Genomic DNA, 19,700 nt, shown 5'->3' on the forward strand with positions numbered 1-19,700 from the left:
ATGGATCAGAAAGAAGATGGGCTTGCTGTTTCATTTGTTTTTTTTTTTTTTGTTATGTTTGTTTCATTTCAATTTTCATGTTATCTTTCAGCTGTATTTTTTTATTTTTTGGGGTATGTTCCATTCCATTGTTGCTTCGAGTCTTGTACTCTTGTTTCATTTAGTTTAGTTGTTCATTTTGTCGATTGGATTTTTTTCTTGTGTTTCCTTGAGGACAAGGAAAATTTTAAGGGGAGGGATATGTTACACATCATTTAGGGAGAGGGTATATATACCAGAGTCAGTCCTTGTATTTGCTATGTTGTGATTGATATCCTGTAATGGAACCCTTCTTCCCCCTGTTTCTCTATTCTTTCTCTGATTCTATCTTCTTCTTTCCCTATCTCTAATTCTATCCCTATCAGAAGCCTTAAGAGGACCATGTGCCCCACCACCTTTTCCACTTCCCTTGTAAAACTTTTCATCCTCAGAACTTTTGCCTGGTTTCCCAGATTCACATGGTTCAGCAGATGCAGAAGTTTTTGTAGAGCCGGAGGAAAGGTGCAATAAAGAGCTTTCGCTGTTTGAGTCGCCCTCATCATCTTCATTATCAATGGTGTGTTTCCTTATATTCTTCTTAATAACAGGCTTTCTGAAGAAACTACACACTGAAAATAAAACATAGCAAAGGAAAAACTTAAGATAGTAACAAGCAGAAATACAGAGAACAGGAGCAAACATCTTTGTTTTTCAGAGTGGTTTAATCTTCAATTTTGAAGCCTCAGAAAGTGGTAGAACAGAATTTGGAGGGGGAATGTCAGTACTCAGTATTCAATATTGAACATTCAAATTATGTCCTACTGTTCAAGGGAATGTCAGTATTGAATATGAAACATTCTGACTTACAACTTACGACCAATATTCAAATTATGTCCTACTGTTCACCACACAAAACGTCAAAACAGGAAAGGGGAACTAATTGAGACTTCAATACAAGTGAAGACTCGAGAATCTTTCCCCATAGTTGCTCAATCTAAGCATGCCAACAGTTGAAACATTCATGCTTCAGTTCCCTGAAAGATTTCTTCAAAAACCTGTTAAAAAGAATCCTTACATCAAAACAGGAAAGGGGAACTAATTGAGATCTCAATACAAGAGAAGACTCGAGAATATTTCCCCATAGTAGCTCAATCTAAAAATGCCAACAGTTGGAACATTCATGCTTGAGTTCCCTCAAAGATTTCTTCAAAAACCTGCTAAAAAGAATCCTCACTTTAAAAAAATGTTGCAAATTTTCAGTACCCTGCTCTTTTCTTTCTAAATTCAAAATCAAAGATGCACAGGCCTGGTATGTACACCTTGACCAAGAGCCTTGCCTCGAGCAGCAATGAAGTCCGTAGGAGGATTACTTAACCTTGGACTTGAATCCCAGTGAGGCGGAATACCACTTTGGTTTCAACATTAAAAAAATGCATAAAAGCTGCAAAATATATATCATAATATAGTATTGTTGTTGCCAATGACTACTTAAAAACACAATTCCGAAGATTAGACAGTAGAAATGAAAAGTAACAAAACTTGAAATTCCGCATAGTGATTAAAGAGCATTGACTAGGACAGGTAACAATGTTTTTCACTTGTAAATATGTTATCAGACACTTTGAAGCTTGCTCTTCTTTAAACTGTCACTGGTCCAAAGTTTCAGAGCTTTCACCCAACTCTTGCCCTCTTGCTACAGCTTGGACACTTGTACTGCTTGATGTGCTCAGCCTTAGCGGGAGTAATTTTGACACATTTACCATGGAACCATCTCTCGCACATATCACAACAGATCCAGAATTCATCAGTGCCATAATTCTCACCGCAAGCGCCACAGGTTGCACCTTGTTCATCATCATCTTCTTCTTCTCCACTCTCATTCTCTTCTTTAGGTGGTGCAGACATCTTCATTCCCTTGGCCTGAGGCTCAGATGGGTGGGACTGTACAAAGGAAGTATCCAAACAGGAACATATCTAAGTGACTTTCCACACAAGGGCAGTGATAGAAACATAAACTAGAACATAAATGGAAAACCGCATACCTTTCCACTTGGTTTGAACTTACTACCATTGTTGTTAGCAACCAGTTGGTCCTTTGATTGCTTAGCAGCTCCTGTCACAAGCTCGAAGATAGTCGGCATATCATTTATCATCTGAAAAAGCCTTTTCCTGTGAATATCCATTTAAACATAGGCATTTTAATTTTTTCCTTTCTTCATTACAGTATTGCATTTGATCAGACTAATTTTGTTCACATTTAAGATTTGTCAACAGATAGTGAAAACGAGATCCAATGAGGAACTTGGATACACTCCATAGTATATAAGTAGATGGCTTTCAATCTATCCAATTTGAGACAGAAAAAAGTATTTAAGAATAAATCAGCCATGTAATAAAAAAAAATTTGTGATGAGCTATGTAATAATATACTTAATGATTAATGCAGCTGACAGCATGGAAATTGGTTTTCAATAGCTAATGAAAGATCAAATTCTAGCTTAAGACTAAGAATCAGTTACCATAGGAGGCACAGACACACACGTCTAAAAGCATATCTACCAATCAAGAATACATTATTTCCAAGGCCGTCATGGCATTAAGCTATAGTCTATCAATATGAAAACTGAGGTGAAAGGTGTTTGTTGTCCATTAGCTTTTAAGCATTAATAATTCACCGTACTAGTGGATGCATCGGCCCCCTACCCAGAATTTCTACCTTGAACTAATCCTTACTAAAAGCATGCAACATGGAGAACTATAACGTGTGTGTTCAAGAAAGGGAGGAAAACAGGTTTAAGTTAGTATTAACCAACCATGTATCAACAAAGTCTAAACCTCAAAACTTCATGAAGAAATATTTTAAACCTCATAAGAGTTACAAGTTCCATGACATGAAGCAAACAGTGTAAGTGATGGAAATTAAAAACTGAAAGTGGAAAAAGATTATTAAAAAAGAAGCCGTGTCAACACAGAGAAAACGAAGTGGCTCTTAATTGACATGGAGAAAATTTGACAACATGATGGTACTAGGAAAGTATAAACAATAGTAAGACTGACGAATATGAAATAAGATAGTCTTTGCACATAATTGGATAATATATTTATATTCTGAAAAGGCACACAGACATGGCCAGTCAGCATCTAGAAGTGGTGAGAAAGAAAAGTGATAGAACATGCAGTATCCAGAAAACATAAACCTTCAGGCATGAGAAAGAATACACATAAAGAAGTCAAGTCCAAAATTGGCTTTTCTAGCTTTCTGCATTATGACTTTCTTAACAAGGAATGAGAGAGAAATGAGAGAAAGAGCACTATTAGTTATAAGCCATCCATGAGTACACACTACACAAGAATAACATGAATGAACATTGCAATTTACAAAGAGACTAAGCTAATGATAAAGCGAAGAAGTTATTCTTACCTTTCGGTCTTGCCAAATCCAAAGCGAGCACCGAAATAGAAAGCAACAGCAAGCAGCCAAGAGTCACTGTGAACTGCAACGAGGGATAACCAGTCCTTCTCATGCATACCATCCCTAGCAAAGTTGATACCTAGAGCAGGCTCAGGAAGTTCAGGAGGCACTTCCTCAACGGGCAAATTGACTTCCCATGTTTCATTTGGAAATCCATACAGGCACAAATTCTCCTTCTCTACAATGACAAAATAATTGAAATAATGAGTCAACAGAATGGAATCATGAATCTGTTGCATATGCGAGTGAGAGAGAGAAAACCCACCAGGGTCGCACTGTTGGTAAAACTTGTCAACGTCTGCAACAACAAGAAGGATGGTGAGGGAAAAGGAAAAGAAGGAAAATGAGAGGAAAGAAAGAAAGAGCGAACCAGTGGTGAGGGCGTTGATGAGAGCAGCACGTCTTCCCTTAAAGTCGCTGAAAACCTCTTCAACAGTTCTGGGTACTGGGTGCGGTATTGCTTCCATTCCTCTCCCCCTCTTTCTCTCCTCTCCAGTCTCCACCCACAATTTCAATTTCAGTGCTCGCTGCTATAAATACTGTAATGTTATGTGCTTAATTTACCCCCAAATCATTTCTGACATGAACCCCCAAATCAAATAAACCAATTTTTTTGTTGGCTAGGGTTTTCTTTTTCTTGTCTTTCCTCTCTATCTTCTATCTCACAGTAGTAACAACAAGGTTTAGAAACAGGTACATTGGAATGGATGTCATGTGCTTATCCCGTCAAAATAAATATGCCATTCAAATTAAACACAAGAGATTTTCTAGTTTTCTAGTCCTTGTATATATAAATTTTCCATTTTTTGTATAAATATTACTACAAACATAAAAAAAATTGATTTTAATCTAGATATGATTTACTAGCTTTTAAAAGCATCCGACCATCCCAAAAGTCAAAAAGCCTAATATCATTTCAGTCAGCTTAAATGTCTCACAACTAAATAAATATTATATGGGCGGGTTTGATGACTTAAACAATGAACATCTCATCATAGTTAAAATCAATCGGTGGCACAACAACCTATTTAACCATGAACAAGCAAGGCTGTCTAAAAGCAATGTCACACTCCGAAAACCAGCTACAATGCTTATTTGCAAGGACAATGACAGTGACCTTCGAGCCTATAAATAAAGATGTAATTGTCCAATTATACAACACTTTGCTCATAATGCAAAACTACAAGTTCTTCTAAGTTTAGAGATTGTTTCTTTATTCTTTCACTTACTTGACCGATAGAGTGTCTTCAACAAGTGCACTCTTATTGTGTTTATGTTGCTTCGCCATACAAACAAAGTCAATTTAGGTCGTACTCCACAATCGAATATGAGGAGAGTCAATAAATCTCATTCATACGAGAACTAGTTGTTTAATTTGCACGTTTAGACAAAAGCACGGGAGGAAAATATTGACAGGGAACTCAGTTATATGGCTTAAAGGGTCCAAAGGCCCCTGAGATTACAAAGGGAATCAAATCCAGGACCTAGAAAATTATTTCATCAAACTGGGTCCCTAAAAAAAAATTAATTCAATTAAGGCCAAATGTTGCCACAGCTCAATTTTGTCCTAGTCACCTTTACCACGTGGCTTTTTTATTTTTTTTAATTAGAAAAATTAATTAAAAATTATTTTAAAATCCAACTCAATTATATAAGCAGAAAAAAATTAAAAAACTTAATAAAATCTATAATCTAAATAAATCCCTGAACTAAATTCAAACTAAACACATAATCTTCATCACTCTTCTTCAATCTCCATCTCAAGAACAAAACCCAAATAAAATGGTCTTCATCTTCTTCACTAATCTTCAGCCTCTTCTTCTTCTTTTCTTAACCCCAACATCTTCTTCCCCCACACTGTCATTCTTCACCACCACAGCACCACCAACACGAGAAAACAAGAAAAGAAAAAAAAACAGAGGAAACAACCCCAGATGAGTTCCAAAAAAAAAACAACCCCAGATATTAGATTACCCAAAACCAGCAAAAAGCACCCACAATACACCCAATTTACCCAGCCACATTGATGCTCAAATCCTAAATCAAGAAGTGTGAAAACAAGGTACATATTCTCAACACGCACAACATGAGTCTCTGCACACAATTCAAGCACATCAAAGGTCTGCCCTATTTTCCCATCAAAATTTGTGGAATCCAAATCATCTTTGTTGGCCATGATCTTTCTTCCATGTTTTCTCAACACGCACAACATGGAGAAGGCACCATTTTCCACTTCAAAATCCCATGGTCATAATTTATGACCCACTTGCATTATAATTCTACTCACATGCGGGTTGTTTCTGCTCTGTAGGCTTCACTTGAAATGTAGTGGGCTAAAAGAGCCCTGTCGTTGCTGCGCTTGCTCAGATGCACAATGACCAGCAGAATGGGAATCACCCAGATCCAAACAGGACCCAATAACCTAAGAAGAAGGAGCAGTCGTGATTCCATGGAGAGGCAATGGTTGTTTGGCAGCGAGAGAGTTAGCGGCGTGGCGACGGCACGGTGGTGCACAACGGTAAAGGTGGTCCAAAACAGAAATTGATTGAGGGCTTTTGTTCTCCTTGTGGCAAGGATCATCGTGGTCCAACTCCTTTTCCCATTGGTGGCCGGATTTGGCCGGAAAACGCCCTTGAAAGCGGCGATTGTGGCGGTCGATGGCGACGGAACGAGGATCCGAAGCATGGGTTTTGTTGTGGAACTCACCAAGACCCCAATGGTGGTGGACTTGCTGCGGACAGAGGCCGGAGCATGTCGGAACCGAGAAGAGAGGGTGGTGGCGGTGACACTTCATTCTTTTCATGGTGGCTGCCATTTGGAGAGAAAGAAAGAAGATGATCTTAAATTTAGGGTTTAGTTTAGGTTAGAGATTAATTAGATTAGGGATTTTATTTAAATTAGTTTTTGTTTAGGTTATTATTAGATTAGGGATTTTATTATGTTTTTTTTTTCTATTTAAATAAATGATTTGGAATTAAAAAAAAATTAATTAATTTTTCTAATTAAAAAAAATAAATAAGCCACGTGGTAAATGTGACTAGGACAAAATTGAGCTCTGGCACACTTTGGTCTTAATTGAATTAAAAAAAAAAATTATATGGACCCAATTTGATGCAAAAAATTTTTAGGTCCTGGATTTAATTCCCTTTGTAATTTCAGGGGCCTTTGGACCCTTTAAGCCTATTTATTTTGATCAATTTTATAAAATCAATATGAAGTTTAATCCAATATAATAGAATAAATTCACGTTTTTCTTTTGATGAACACAAGACTCACATTTTATATGCCTTGGGTTCATCATACAACATGACAATGAGATAAAGGACAAGAAGTTGATTCAAGGAGGGTGGGTGAATTAGTCCTCTACTTTACGTGTGACATATGATGAAAGAGTATAGCTCAAGCTTAAATGAAGCTAATAAGGTGTTGCATTTAATGGTAGACAAACTATATTTTTATAAAGATGAGGACACATGTTCGAACCATACGAAAGTTGTTTATTGAAAGAGATTAATATAACTTTTCGAATAAGATTAGTCCACTCCAAGAAAGTATGATTTAGAGTAAAAGATTAGAGTCGGCCTCCGACTGCAACACTATTTTTGCCTAGTTAATATTAGTCAAACAAACGCTAAATGTTGAAATTCAATTGTATTTCCCTTAAAGATTTAACTAGCGCCAGCTTTTCCTGGATTTGGAATCAGTTTGGGACGATACCAAATTTGCGTCCAACCAACGACCAACAAGGTTGGTTTTGGAAGACGCAAGTGTCACTGACCAATCTAGTGTCGGTTATGACCAATGCTAATGTAAATTCTATCCACAGGCCTATTGTTCCATGAGTTAGCGTTAATTTATTCAGCTCTCATGTTCTCTAGTCTCTCACTCTCAAAGCTCTTCACTTCAATACCCTTCACTCTCAATGTCTATCTCTCTTTGGTGGGATGACGGTAAATTTACCTAACAAATTTAAGCCTAGCCAACGACCAATAAGGTCGGTTTTGACAGACATGGCTATCATCGGCCAATCTAGCGTCGGTTATGACCAACGGTAACCTTAATTCAATATGTTCATTAATTGACCGTGTTGATCTAGCCAACGCCAACTTTCGATAAAATCTACGCTAAGTCCTCTTTATAAGCTCTTAGACTCTCGAGTCTCTCATTGTCATAGAGTCTCACTTCATAGCCCTTCACTCTCACTACATATCTCTCTCCTTCTTTCCCCTGCCCGACCTAGCCACCACGACCTAGCCTAGCCAGCCAGTCCCCCTACCCTAACCTCCATCACCACCATCATTCGCTCAACCTCTATCTCACTCTTACTGTACTGCCCCTACCTTGCCCAACCAGCTGCAACCCTTACCCCAATCTCTATCATCATCACATCACTCAAATCCCCCCTCTCTCTCTCTCTCTCTCTCTCTATATATATATATATATATATATATATATATATATACCGCCCCCCTTGGCCCTTACCCCAACCTAGCTCAGCCAGAGACTACCCTCACCTCGACATCCATTATTATCGCCTCTCACTCAGGCATATCTCACTTTCATTCATCGCCCAAACTCAAACCCTAATTTATAAGCTATAATATGCAGCCTGTATGCTACTCCTTATGTTTCTCATTATAAGTCACTTTTTGTGAAAACAATTTGTTCATAAATATAAGTCACTTTAAAATATCTAGGAAGCATTAAATAATTTTTCCAAATTCACCCTCATATTTAATATGAAAGGGGTGATGAGATTTTAGAATATTAACTTGGAGAGAGAAATTTATAGGAAATTAATTAAGGGAAATTTTATTTTTGAAAGTAATTAAAGGTAAACTAAGAATGCTAATAATGTTTTTACAAAATTATTACTCGTAACTATTTTTCTTAATTTAAAAGAATTAGGTAAAGTCATTGCATGATAACTCAAATGGTAAGAGTTTGAGCACATATAGATTAAGGCGGAGAATTCGAGGGATATGGAGTAATATTTTAGAGTGTGTGTGCAATACAAGTACATAAGTAACATACGTAGTAGAAAGGATAAAACGCACATAGCAAGGGAAAACAGGGAAAAACAGGGCAACGGCAGTATATAAAAAAGGTTGAGAGTTTGGAAACACAAAGAAGACAGCAGCAGCATCCCACAAGAGCAATGCCCAGAAAAGCGGCACCCAAATTAACACCAGATCAAGCTTAAGTGAAGGAACAAAATCCAAGCACACCTACCCAGCAAATCTCTTTTGTTATTGAGCCACGCTTGCTTTGTAATTCCAGTTCCAATTATGCTGCCACGTGTTTGATAAAATGCTTCAGTAAAACTAAAACCCACACACCACACCAGTTAACAAACTATGTCTGAGTTATTCTTGCTGCTTCTGCGCCGGACCCGGAGCAAACTCAGTCCTTCTCCTAGCATTTTCTTGTTCAATTCCTCTGCGACTGCGACGAGGGGTTTTAGCAGCACCAAAAACAAGCCCCTGGATTTGGATTTCACTCAACTTCCAATTTCGAGCCTCCCCACCGTCATCATCATCGGCCGACCTAACGTCGGCAAGTCCGCCTTGTTCAACCGTCTTATCCGTAGGAGGGAGGCTCTCGTCTACAACACTCCGGAAGATCACGTCACCCGCGACATCCGTGAAGGTGTAGCCAAGTTGGGTAACTTGCGTTTCAGAGTGCTCGACTCTGCTGGCTTGGAAACCGAATCTACCTCCTCCTCTTCCATCCTTCACCGCACCGCTTCCATCACTGCTAATCTCTTGCCAGCCTCTCACGTCGCTCTCTTCCTCACCGATGCAAGGCAAGTACCACCAATGCACGCACGCAACTAACCAACCTTATATATTCTCAATTCTCAATTCAAACTAGTAATGTCTTTTGTTCCTTTGCAGAGCTGGACTTCATCCTCTTGATCAGGAGGTTGGAAAATGGCTGCGGAAAAACGCACCTCAACTCAAACCTATTGTTGCCATGAATAAATCCGAGTCACTCTTCGATGCCGATGCGTCTCTCGCCGCGGCTGGTAATGAAATGTGCCGGTTAGGATTTGGGGATCCTATTGCTATTTCTGCTGAGACTGGACTCGGCATGCATGACTTGTATCTCTCTCTCAAGCCCCTCCTTGAGGACTACATGCTTCGTGTATTGAATGTTAATGGTAACTGAACTCAACCCCCAATTCTTATTCTTAATTGCAACATTGTTTTTTACTTTGCTGCTAGCTTATTATATATAAATGTGATCAAATTGTCTTTTTTCGAGGCCACAAAGAAGCTATTTGTTATGTCGAACCAATTACTTTTTCATAACTTTTGGTGATGCAAGTTTGCAACTTTGACTTCGGTGTTACAGTGCCGTCTAATTACTTCTTTTAATTCTGCATTCAATCATAGATGAAGGTGCTCAGGAAAATAGCAACAGTGAGGACACTAGTTCCCCTGAGGCTGAAGAAAGTAAGCTGCCGTTGCAGTTAGCAATCGTAGGACGCCCCAATGTTGGTAAATCTACCTTAATGAATACGTTGTTGCAAGAAGACCGGGTTCTCGTGGGCCCGGAAGCAGGTCTGACAAGAGATTCAATCAGAACCCAGTTCGAATTTGAAGGAAGAACAATTTATCTAGTAAGTATCCGTGAATGTTTTCTACATTTCCAGTAATCTTGATAGAGTTGAAGACTGATAGATCTATGAAGGAATGTTGCTTGTAAGAGCTAAATACAAAAAGTTATTCGTTCCTCTGACCTTACTGGCGCACATTTCATTTCCCTTTCATCTGTGTGTGCAAGCCCGTGGGCTTTTGTATGTGGTGTTGAGTTTGTCAGTACAACTTAGGAAGTTTTCTCTTTCAAGTTTATAATACCCTTTATTTGCCTTGTCATGGGAGCTATTGCCCAATTTTGTCTAGTAAGTATGGTCAACTCACAACAATTTGCTATCCTTCAATTCTTTAATCTTTATTATCCTGCTGAATATGGTTTGCTTTATGGGTTCTATATTCTAAGTAACATTTAATCTTGAAACTTTGGTTACAATTTAAAAATATATCTTGGTTTCCTCTCATTCAGGTTGATACGGCTGGTTGGTTACAGCGGACAAAACAGGAGAAAGGGGCAGCATCCTTAAGCATTATGCAATCAAGAAAGAGTCTACTCCGGGCTCATGTAGTTGCTTTGGTACTAGATGCAGAAGAGGTATGCTACATAAATTGCACATTTCGGACCATAGCACATTACTGTATATCATCAGACAAGTTTGAAACTTGCTAAATTGAAATGTCATGAAGTCTATTATTCTAATTTACTTAATGTGTTTCTATTCACAAATACTAATATAAGCTTATTAAAATATAACTGTTCTGGTATTTCATTTTTTGATTGGAAAATGTTGAATTATACTTGGATTTTGCTGATTGTGATTTGAAATACTTTTGTCATCGAAGGTTCCCTAATGCATTGGTGGCGTGTTCTATCTAATGATAGGAACATGCATCCTATTTCATTCCCTTTTTTTATATTGGTTCAGCTTTTCTATTTGGTATGAGACAAATAGTACTAATTGGTGAGAAGAGAGAAAAACAAATTGTAGGATAGAAAGAAAAGGAAGAGAGAAAACACAAAGAAACCTGTGCAGTTATCTTTTTGTACGAAAGGTTTGAATTACTTTTCGTACCATTCAATATTTTCCTTATTGGTTCACTGATAGGTACCCGCATCCCTTTAGTGAGTAGCAGTTCAGTTAGAGTGTTGTAAGCGGTTTGGTTAGAATTCTGTTAGCTAATAGAGTTAGTTAGTGTAGGGGAGGAGATACCATAAATAAGGGAGTTACTATTAGTGTAGGGGAGGAGATACCATAATAGAGTTACTATTATTGACTTTGAAGAATTGTTTCTGTCTACTGGTATCTCTACTTGTTTTCTGTGGCTTATCTACTGGATGTGCTGTCTTGGATTCAAAATCTGCTGGTGTTGCCCTGTATATGCTGATAAATTTTGCAGACTTGGAATGTGTTTTATTTTGGGGGTATATACTAGAGTGCTTGGAAAGCATTTACATATTGCTAAATTAGCATGCGTTGGGTTGGGTCTGACTAAAGTTTTGCTTCAGTTGTAGGAGTTATTAAGCTAGTTTCTTCTCTTGACTGTTCTTGTATTCTTTTCCTTTCTAATGTTGTCCTATTTGTATTGGGTTGATGCACCCCTAGTGCTTCTCTTTAATACATATTCTTTGCCTTTCAAAAAAAAAACCATAAATAAGGGAGTGCTAAGAGGGATTGAGGATCCTTTGGATCATTTGGGATTGGGACTAGGGGAGAGAAGCTGAATAGCTGATATTCTCGAATATCTCAGCAACTGTGTACTTTCCTACATCTAGTAATATCAATGTTCTTCTTCTATTTGGGCTGGTTCTATCATTTACCCTTAGTTGTAATTATAATGTCCATTAGTGTGTGAATGAGTGAGGTATGCTTGTATGTGTACCGTGATTCATCAGAATAGATTTTCCTCCCATCACCATTTCTACATGCTAATCAGTAACTTCATCTTGTATTGATAAAAAATTATTGAAAAATCTATGTTGATCAGATTATAAACGAAAGACGAAGTATGAAACATGCTGAAGTAGTTATTGCCCGACGGGCAGTGGAAGAGGGACGCGGGCTGGTTGTGATTGTCAACAAGATGGACCTTCTAAGAGGCAAAGCATCATCGTTTGAGAAGGTTATGGAGATTGTTCCACAAGAAATTCAGACAATTATACCTCAGGTCTGCAATGCAATAATATTGTCAACATTAAGTCTAGCTGCTCAATAAATTGGATTGCTACGCATCATGCTTTAAACTGATATTTTTAAATTAGATGCCAAAATTATTTATTTGAACATGATGGTCATGGTTCAAACAGAACAAAAAAGTCTGTTAGGCTATCAACTCATCATACTGTCCTCAGTCCTCACCATTATCTCTTACTTTTCTTTTAGGTATATATAACAAACTTCACCCATTTTTAGTATTGTGATTTAGCTTTGAGTTTTGACAATTGTCAACAGATAACAGGAATCCCAGTTGTATTCACTTCAGCATTAGAAGGACGGGGTCGGACCGCTGTCTTGGAACAGGTCATTGATACATACGAGAAATGGTGCTCAAGATTGTCTACAGCTCGTCTTAACCGTTGGATGCAAAAGGTAATATTATTGCATTCAACATCACTTTATGTATCGGTAAAACATGCAATTGGTAGTAATTCTTTTCTCCTCCCTCTTTCGTTCAGGTTATGAGCAGGCATTCTTGGAAAGACCAGGCAGCGCAGCCTAAGATCAAATATTTCACTCAGGTCAAGGCCAGGCCACCTACATTTGTTGCGTTTCTGCGCGGGAAGACTCAGCTTGCTGACACTGACATTAGGTTCTTGACAAAATCCTTAAAGGAGGACTTTGATTTGGGTGGAATTCCTATACGGATCATGCAACGTGCTGTCACTAAGAAAGAAGTCAGTGGAAATAGCAAGAGTGGGCATTCAGCAGGCAGAGTAGCTGAAAGGATGATGTCTGACAAGAGAAGCGTCTTAGCTGAATGACATTTTTCACTTTTCATCTCTTGGTTGCCTCATCCTGCAAATAATTACCAAAATGAAAGCTTATAGTTTATTAGATGCTTACAGTAATTTTATTATTTATCAGTTCACAAGCTTGATTCTGGGTTCTTGAACTGTGTGAAGTGATGATGAACTCAGTAACCATTGTTGCCTTGCCATCTAGAGAGGTAACCGGTCACCAGAGCCCCAGAGATTAGAGAAAAATGACACTCCAATAGACACATGAATGAGGGCAGCCACTGCACGTTTTTTATTAAACGAAAAAGATGAGATTGTAATGTGATTAACGCCGCACAGGTCCAGTCAAATCGATGTTAACCACCACCTAATTAGTTCAGCGATATTCAGAACTCAAAAGGTGTTGAGATCTGCTAGATCTTGAGGTATCATAGATATAAATGCTGACAACTCTATAAAATACAAATGTAAAGGAAATGTAATTCTGTTAAGTAAACGTAAAGTGGCAAACCTTTCAGAGTTTACACATGCGAGAAAGAGGTTTAAAAACTAATAAGGATTAGGAAGTTAACAATATCAGAAATTGTATTCTATTAAAAAGAAGGAAAATGTAATAGAGCTAGCTGTTGAATTAATTAGTAGAAGCTGATCGAGATACTTCAAATTAGTTTTAATTTATTTTAAAAAAATCTATACCTTGTTTAGATAAAAAAAAATTGTGATTTTTTTTTATACGTTGCAGGTTTGAACCCCTATTAGTCCCTTGAGAGGGTGCTCTTTGAGACCGACAATTTTCACATCATTCTCTCATCCTAATTTTTTTATAACCACATAATAAATTGTTTCTGTCAATGACAATGATATTAAGTGTTTGGAGTTTTCCGTCCCTTTGATTGTTTGGATTGTTTTCCTTGCGGACTCAAAAAAGGGCTCGCTCTTAGTTTGTTTTATGGGCTCTATCCCCTTGTTTCACAAAAAAAAAAACTCAAATTTATTATGATATATAGTTTAGATGATTATTTGACAAGAAACAAGTTGAGATCGTCAACTTTAAACTTACCGATCAAGAACCAAAACTTTATTTTTTTACATCAGGAAACATTTAATTTTTCCTTCCACATATCTATCTCAAACTCATGTGTGTCTAGCTATTATCACTTGAGCCATACTGCAGGACATAAGCAAAAGTTTTTTTTATTACCATTAACTTTAGATCTAATACAAAAATACTTATTTTGTGCTTCAGAAAGTTAACAACAAAACAAACGAAAACAAACTAGGGAACGAATAAAGAATTCTTCAAGAGGAGTAACTCTAGCGGGGGGGGGGGAGTTTATCCACAATCCAAACACCTCAAGGGGGAAAAGGGCACCTCGTCTAGCAACCCAATCAGCCGAAGAATTTCCCTCACGATGGATTCAGGACAAACTAGTTATCCAATTGCTGGCAATGAGCTCACTAATTTCTCATCTTACATGGGCATGCACATGGAATCTAACTTTGTCCGCATACGTGAGAATCGCAACGAGGCATGTACCAGTGCAGGTTCGACTCCTCTAAAGTGAGTTCATTAACTTTAGAGGTAAATTAAGTTCATTAACTCCAGGAAAATCTTCCTACTGTTGGAGTTCCTAGGTTACCAAACTTTATCGACCCAAATATGTGCTATCAAGCGTCATTTCGGTAACGCCATTAAACCTTACGCATTTGGACAACCGAAACATATATAATTGCACTAATGTACCAACTCAACAATTTCAACGTGAAATGCAACTTTTATCAATTTAAGAGTGAAGTTATAATTACCATTTTGATTATTTATATTAAGTTTATAAAAAATGAAGAATATTATATAAAAATTGAATAAATTATTCTTATTTATTGAAAGGATTTTGTATAACTTTATTATTCAATTTATTGCAATATTCAATTGTATTACTAAGCCCGGGTAATTTTTTGGTATTGTCTCACATGAGACAGTTTCAAAACATTCCCAAATCAACAAATAAAGGCATGACACGTGTTATTTCTATTTATTTATTTTTTATTTTTAATAGTCACAAAATATTCAATCTTTGAACCCCAACATTTTACTAAACTAAATTTTAGTCCCAACGACTAATTTACATTATTATACTTTTTTCTCAAGATGTAATAAATTATAATTTCGACCGTGAAAAAAACGTATTTTCATCGTGAACATCATCTTCTTCCTCAGTCCGCCGATGTACGCCCCGCAGAGTGTCGCTCGCCGCAGACGGCTGACGCTCGTTGTTCGCCGAAGATCACCGCTCGCCGCATCCAAGACTTAATAATGACGACGGCAACAAGTCGAGCGGCACGTATGGCGAGATGATTTGTAGGCGAAAGGCTAGGGTCACCGGCGGCGGTCTGCGGCAAGCGGCGATGGCGAGAGGTGGCGGCAAAAGATTTTAAGGATGAAGTTTCTTTTTTTTTTAACGTGGTTGAATTGATTTTTACGGTTATTAAGTTTTTTTTTTTGAACTAACGGTTACAAAGTCAAGATTTGTGATAGTTTTTGAAATACAACATAAAATATTGACTGCTGAAGATTTAAATGTTATGGGTTAAATCATAATTTTTGATATCTTGAGAAGAAAGTATAATAATGTAGATTAGTTTGGACTAAAATTTAGTTTAGTAAAATGTTAGTGTTAAAAGATTGAATATCTAGTTACTACTAAAAATAAAAAAATAATTAACACGTGTCATGCCTTTATTGATTACATTTAAGACTGCTTTGAAACTGTCTCAAATAAGACAATAGCCCAGAGGTCACCCATACAGAATTTGTAAAGTTCCAACGCGAAATGCCATCACTTTTGCGGTTTTGTTTTTCGTAGTACTTATGGAAAATGGGGTTGTACATTTTTAATAAAACATTACACATGAAACAACAAATTCAATAAACTAATCTCTTTGTGTTTGGATATTACTACTAATTAAAGAGGAACGTGAAACTTAACCTAGACATATATAGCTACACATGCACACAGTAGCCGTTTGATATGAAAAATTGCAAATTAAATGTACACTATCTTAATTGAGGCCTATATATATATATCCATCATCAGCTAGTTGGAAGTTGGAACACGCCAATAATTGGAAGAAATTAAATATAAATTGGTGAGTTTGAAAAGCTTTTTTGGACTCTTTAAGCTAGTTCGTTTCTTATATATATGGACATTAAAATGTATAAAATAGAAGAATTGGGGTACTGTGGAGGGGACTAAAACTATAAAAAAGCTTAATATATTGGTAGCTACCAAAATATACACACTGATGATAAATCAATATGAGTACTCATACAATTATGTTATTGATAAGATACTAGATTATTGATTAACTAGCTAGAGTAAGGAAATTAAAACAAGCTAGCTACACATAAAGTTGATACTTGGAAATTAGCAAGCACAAGTAAATTAATGTCCCCCTCTCTCTATATATATGTATGTGCAATAGTACTCATAGATAAATTAAGATAAAATTAAGAGTGGCAGTACTAGCTAGTTTAATTACTTGAAGGGCATGATGTTTGGGTGGTCTTGGTTTACCTCAGGGATTGGATTCCAGTCCCACAGTCGGTCAGAGAAGGTAGTTGGAAGTGTATTTGGTAGTGAGTTGAGAGACATTGGTGGCGCCGTTTGCATCAGTAAAGCAGATAATTGATGATTGGGATGACTTTGAACATTGAAGAACTGTGGTTGATAACTTACTAGCCTGTTCAGATCATCCATCATCACTACATTATTATTGTTATTATTTGAAGGCACAGCATTTGCAGGGAAACATGCATGGACTAAAGAGTTATTTGGTGGTTGCTTTGGATTATTAGATTGGTGGTGCTGCGGCAGGAGCATCAACCCTTCCTCCTCCGCTGGCAGTCCTATTGTATTTGTGTTGCTGAGTGAACCCACCGCAGCACGGTAAGCATTGTACTTGGAGAGCCCAAGAGCTGTTGTTACATGATGTTCTGAACCCGAACCCGAACCAGTGCTGCTAATTCCCTCCGTTTCATGATTCTCAACTATTTGTCCATCATGAACTGGTTTTGAATTTGATTGGCCAAGAAATAAGCCCATGTTGTGTGGCAGATGTTGATGCTGAGCTATTTCACTTGGTTTTGATGATCTTGAGGATGATGGCTGCTTGGTAATTGGGAGACAACGAGGGAGGGAAGGATGATCTTCTACTCCAGCTCTCTTGTATACCCGGCAAAGCGATATCTCAGCCTTCAATTGATCCAAATTCAAATTCAAATTTCAATCAATCAATGAATATATGTAACTAGAGATGAAATTGAGAAATGTCTAGTACTATTCATCATTGATCAAAGTCACGAGACATGAGTGTCAGAATTCACAATTCATGCGTGTAATCATAAATATGTTCGAGTGAGAGTTAATTTCAAACGGTGCTACAAGCGTGAACATTTCCTGCAAAATCTTTTCTATCAGTATTTATTAAATGCAAAGAGTACTCTTGAATATAAATTTAATGGGTGGCTGCGAGTTTCACGCACCTACTGGTTTGGCATGCTATAGCTAGCTTTGGATCTAAATTTTGCTACTTAAAGTGTGTGAGAGAAATTAAGATGATTTATGATGTATGGCAATTGCTAATGATCGAATTATCAAAAGAGCTGGGAAAACCAACATGACACAGAATTAATGATCATAGCTTTAAAACTAGGGTTGAATTTTAAACCTTTGACTGGGCTAGCTTCATGAAAGAAGAATGAGCAAAAAAGGCTATGTACTAGAACTGGTTTTTAAAGCTTTTATCAAATACCCGTGTAACATTGCAGGTTTTTAAAATCCTCTTAGAGTTTTAGAATTGGTGGAAAATCTTCTGTAAATAGATTCCGAGTTTAATAATTGATTCTGAGTGTACGTCTTCATGGTAAGAGTAGATTTGTGTGTGTACGGTACCTTTTGATATCGTTCAGTTTCATGCTGAGGCAAGCGATACTCATTCATAATCCAACTGGTTCGGATGCCTTTGGGAGCTTTCCCAGAATAGAAAACTAGGGTTTTCTTCAGCCCAATTGACCTGAAGTTTTCAGTTCGAATCATCCTGTCAGCTCCGGTTGCCTTCCAATACCCAGAAGTAGTCACACGGTTGGGACGATCGCCGTTGCGATACTTCCTATCTCTCGGCACATAGAAGTACCACTCCTTCTCACCAATAGCTGCCAAAGCTGCACCTCATCATAGATATTGATTCAACTCAGCTCATTAAAGATTCAATAACAGATCCAACAATAAACATTAAACAACACTAAAATTTGAAACAAGCAAAATATTAACTAATAAGCATGGGATAAAGAAGATTGCACACCCCCATGCGTGCAATGAACTATATATTAAATAAACCTAGCTTAGCTAGTTGTATCAAGAAAAGTTAAATATAAAATTGAAGGGAGATAGATGGCAGAAAAAAGAGGGAAGAAGAGGAGGCGGCGTGGAAAATGAAAAATGATGAATTTTCTTACAGAAATTGCTTCAAGAAAAGGGAAGCTTGCTTTCAAATTTGAATAAATAATAATTGTTATTTGTATGTATGTACATGCGTGTGTAATAGTATAGTATATATACCAGGAAGCTCCCAAGGGTCATAGCGATAAAGATCAAGGAAAGTGATGAGCTCAACATTGAAACGCTTGCCCTCCACCTTACGGCGAAGGTAGAACTCCACCAGCTCCTCTTCAGTTGGGTGGAATCGAAACCCCGGCATCACCGTGTCGTTCTCGTGATCATCTAATAATTGCTTGTTAGAGTTCTCGTTTGCCGAGGATGTGGTTGTTGTGGTGGTTCCATCTTCATGGCTCATGCTTCCCTGCTGCTTTGACTCTCTTCTCTTCTCTTCTCTGCAACTGAAAATTAACTACTCTTTGCTTTGCCTTGCCTTCTCTCTCACATCCTCTTTATGTACTCCAAAAGTACAATAGTAACAGTGTTAGGCAAATTAAACATATATAACAGATTTTTCGCTGCTATATATCAAGAAAATTAATGAAGATGATAATCAGTTTAATGATTTTTCTTTTCTTTTTTGTCTATCTCTTTCTCTCTCTAGAAAGTTGGACAACATGGATTAATTTAATTGTATAAATTGACAAAAAATAAATAATTAAAAGAAGGTAGAGAGGGGAGTTTTCCCAAGAGTGACTAACGCGTGTGCTGATAAGCTAGCCTCTTTAAATTTGTATTTTACTTATCTCCTTTAGAGTTAAGTTCGCTTTTAATTTCTGACCGACATTGTTGTGCCGGGTTAATGTAGTTTGTCTTTATATAGATATATAGAAAGAAGAAAAAAAGAGAGGGGGGAGTTAATAGAAAGATCTACTACATGTATAGGTCTAGGGCCCTACACTACATGGCAAGGGGGTATACATACGCGCGCTAACTAACGTGTTTTTAAGATGAGAAAATGACATTGTAAGAACTAGACAGAGTGGCCACACCCCAGAAGCGGTGCCCTTGGATCTTTCTTCTTTCACCATACATACAAATTTCAAACCACCCTTAGCTTTCAACTATATATTTCTTCCTTCACCCAACAATATATAATATATATATTATTGAAAGTTAGCTTGTATCACAAATATATATCGATCGATCTCACCTAAACC

The 19,700-nt window shown here is 37.3% G+C and overlaps 3 protein-coding genes across 3 annotated transcripts; 1 reads left to right on the forward strand and 2 right to left on the reverse strand.

Moving 5' to 3' along the window:
• Window positions 1-1,440: 1,440 nt before the first annotated feature.
• On the reverse strand, window positions 1,441-4,208 carry LOC130710194 (PHD finger protein Alfin1). Its single transcript, XM_057559375.1, has 5 exons — window positions 3,861-4,208; window positions 3,756-3,788; window positions 3,440-3,668; window positions 2,061-2,187; window positions 1,441-1,959 (listed from the first exon to the last, which is right to left on the reverse strand). The coding sequence occupies exons 1-5, from the start codon at window positions 3,955-3,957 to the stop codon at window positions 1,690-1,692; spliced, it is 756 nt and encodes a 251-aa protein (XP_057415358.1). The 5' UTR covers window positions 3,958-4,208; the 3' UTR covers window positions 1,441-1,689.
• A 4,334-nt stretch (window positions 4,209-8,542) lies between these two features.
• On the forward strand, window positions 8,543-13,198 carry LOC130710193 (uncharacterized). The gene is made up of 7 exons (XM_057559374.1): window positions 8,543-9,296; window positions 9,388-9,653; window positions 9,889-10,115; window positions 10,559-10,684; window positions 12,076-12,255; window positions 12,540-12,677; window positions 12,764-13,198. Exons 1-7 carry the CDS (start codon window positions 8,848-8,850, stop codon window positions 13,067-13,069), a joined length of 1,692 nt encoding a protein of 563 aa, XP_057415357.1. The 5' UTR covers window positions 8,543-8,847; the 3' UTR covers window positions 13,070-13,198.
• Window positions 13,199-16,284: 3,086 nt separating this feature from the next.
• LOC130715724 (NAC domain-containing protein 35) lies at window positions 16,285-19,048 on the reverse strand. Its single transcript, XM_057565843.1, has 3 exons — window positions 18,664-19,048; window positions 17,998-18,266; window positions 16,285-17,298 (listed from the first exon to the last, which is right to left on the reverse strand). The coding sequence occupies exons 1-3, from the start codon at window positions 18,896-18,898 to the stop codon at window positions 16,582-16,584; spliced, it is 1,221 nt and encodes a 406-aa protein (XP_057421826.1). The 5' UTR covers window positions 18,899-19,048; the 3' UTR covers window positions 16,285-16,581.
• Window positions 19,049-19,700: the final 652 nt, after the last annotated feature.

Source organism: Lotus japonicus, chromosome 4 (genome assembly GCF_012489685.1).
Source record: "Lotus japonicus ecotype B-129 chromosome 4, LjGifu_v1.2".
Lineage (NCBI taxonomy): Eukaryota > Viridiplantae > Streptophyta > Magnoliopsida > Fabales > Fabaceae > Lotus > Lotus japonicus.

Bases quoted from the DNA above. Each gene is read 5' to 3' on its own strand.
- LOC130715724 (XM_057565843.1), bottom strand. From the start codon at position 18,898: ATGAGCCATGAAGATGGAACCACCACAACAACCACATCCTCGGCAAAC. The intron at 18,267-18,663 runs GTATATATACTA...GATGAGGTGCAG, and splicing joins TGACCCTTGGGAGCTTCCTG to CTTTGGCAGCTATTGGTGAG. The intron at 17,299-17,997 runs GTACCGTACACA...GATCAATTGAAG, and splicing joins AAACTGAACGATATCAAAAG to GCTGAGATATCGCTTTGCCG.
- LOC130710194 (XM_057559375.1), bottom strand. From the start codon at position 3,957: ATGGAAGCAATACCGCACCCAGTACCCAGAACTGTTGAAGAGGTTTTC. The intron at 2,188-3,439 runs GTAAGAATAACT...GGATATTCACAG, and splicing joins GGATTTGGCAAGACCGAAAG to GAAAAGGCTTTTTCAGATGA. The intron at 1,960-2,060 runs GTATGCGGTTTT...TCCTTTGTACAG, and splicing joins AGTTCAAACCAAGTGGAAAG to TCCCACCCATCTGAGCCTCA.
- LOC130710193 (XM_057559374.1), top strand. From the start codon at position 8,848: ATGTCTGAGTTATTCTTGCTGCTTCTGCGCCGGACCCGGAGCAAACTC. The intron at 9,654-9,888 runs GTAACTGAACTC...ATTCAATCATAG, and splicing joins TCGTGTATTGAATGTTAATG to ATGAAGGTGCTCAGGAAAAT. The intron at 12,678-12,763 runs GTAATATTATTG...TCTTTCGTTCAG, and splicing joins TTAACCGTTGGATGCAAAAG to GTTATGAGCAGGCATTCTTG.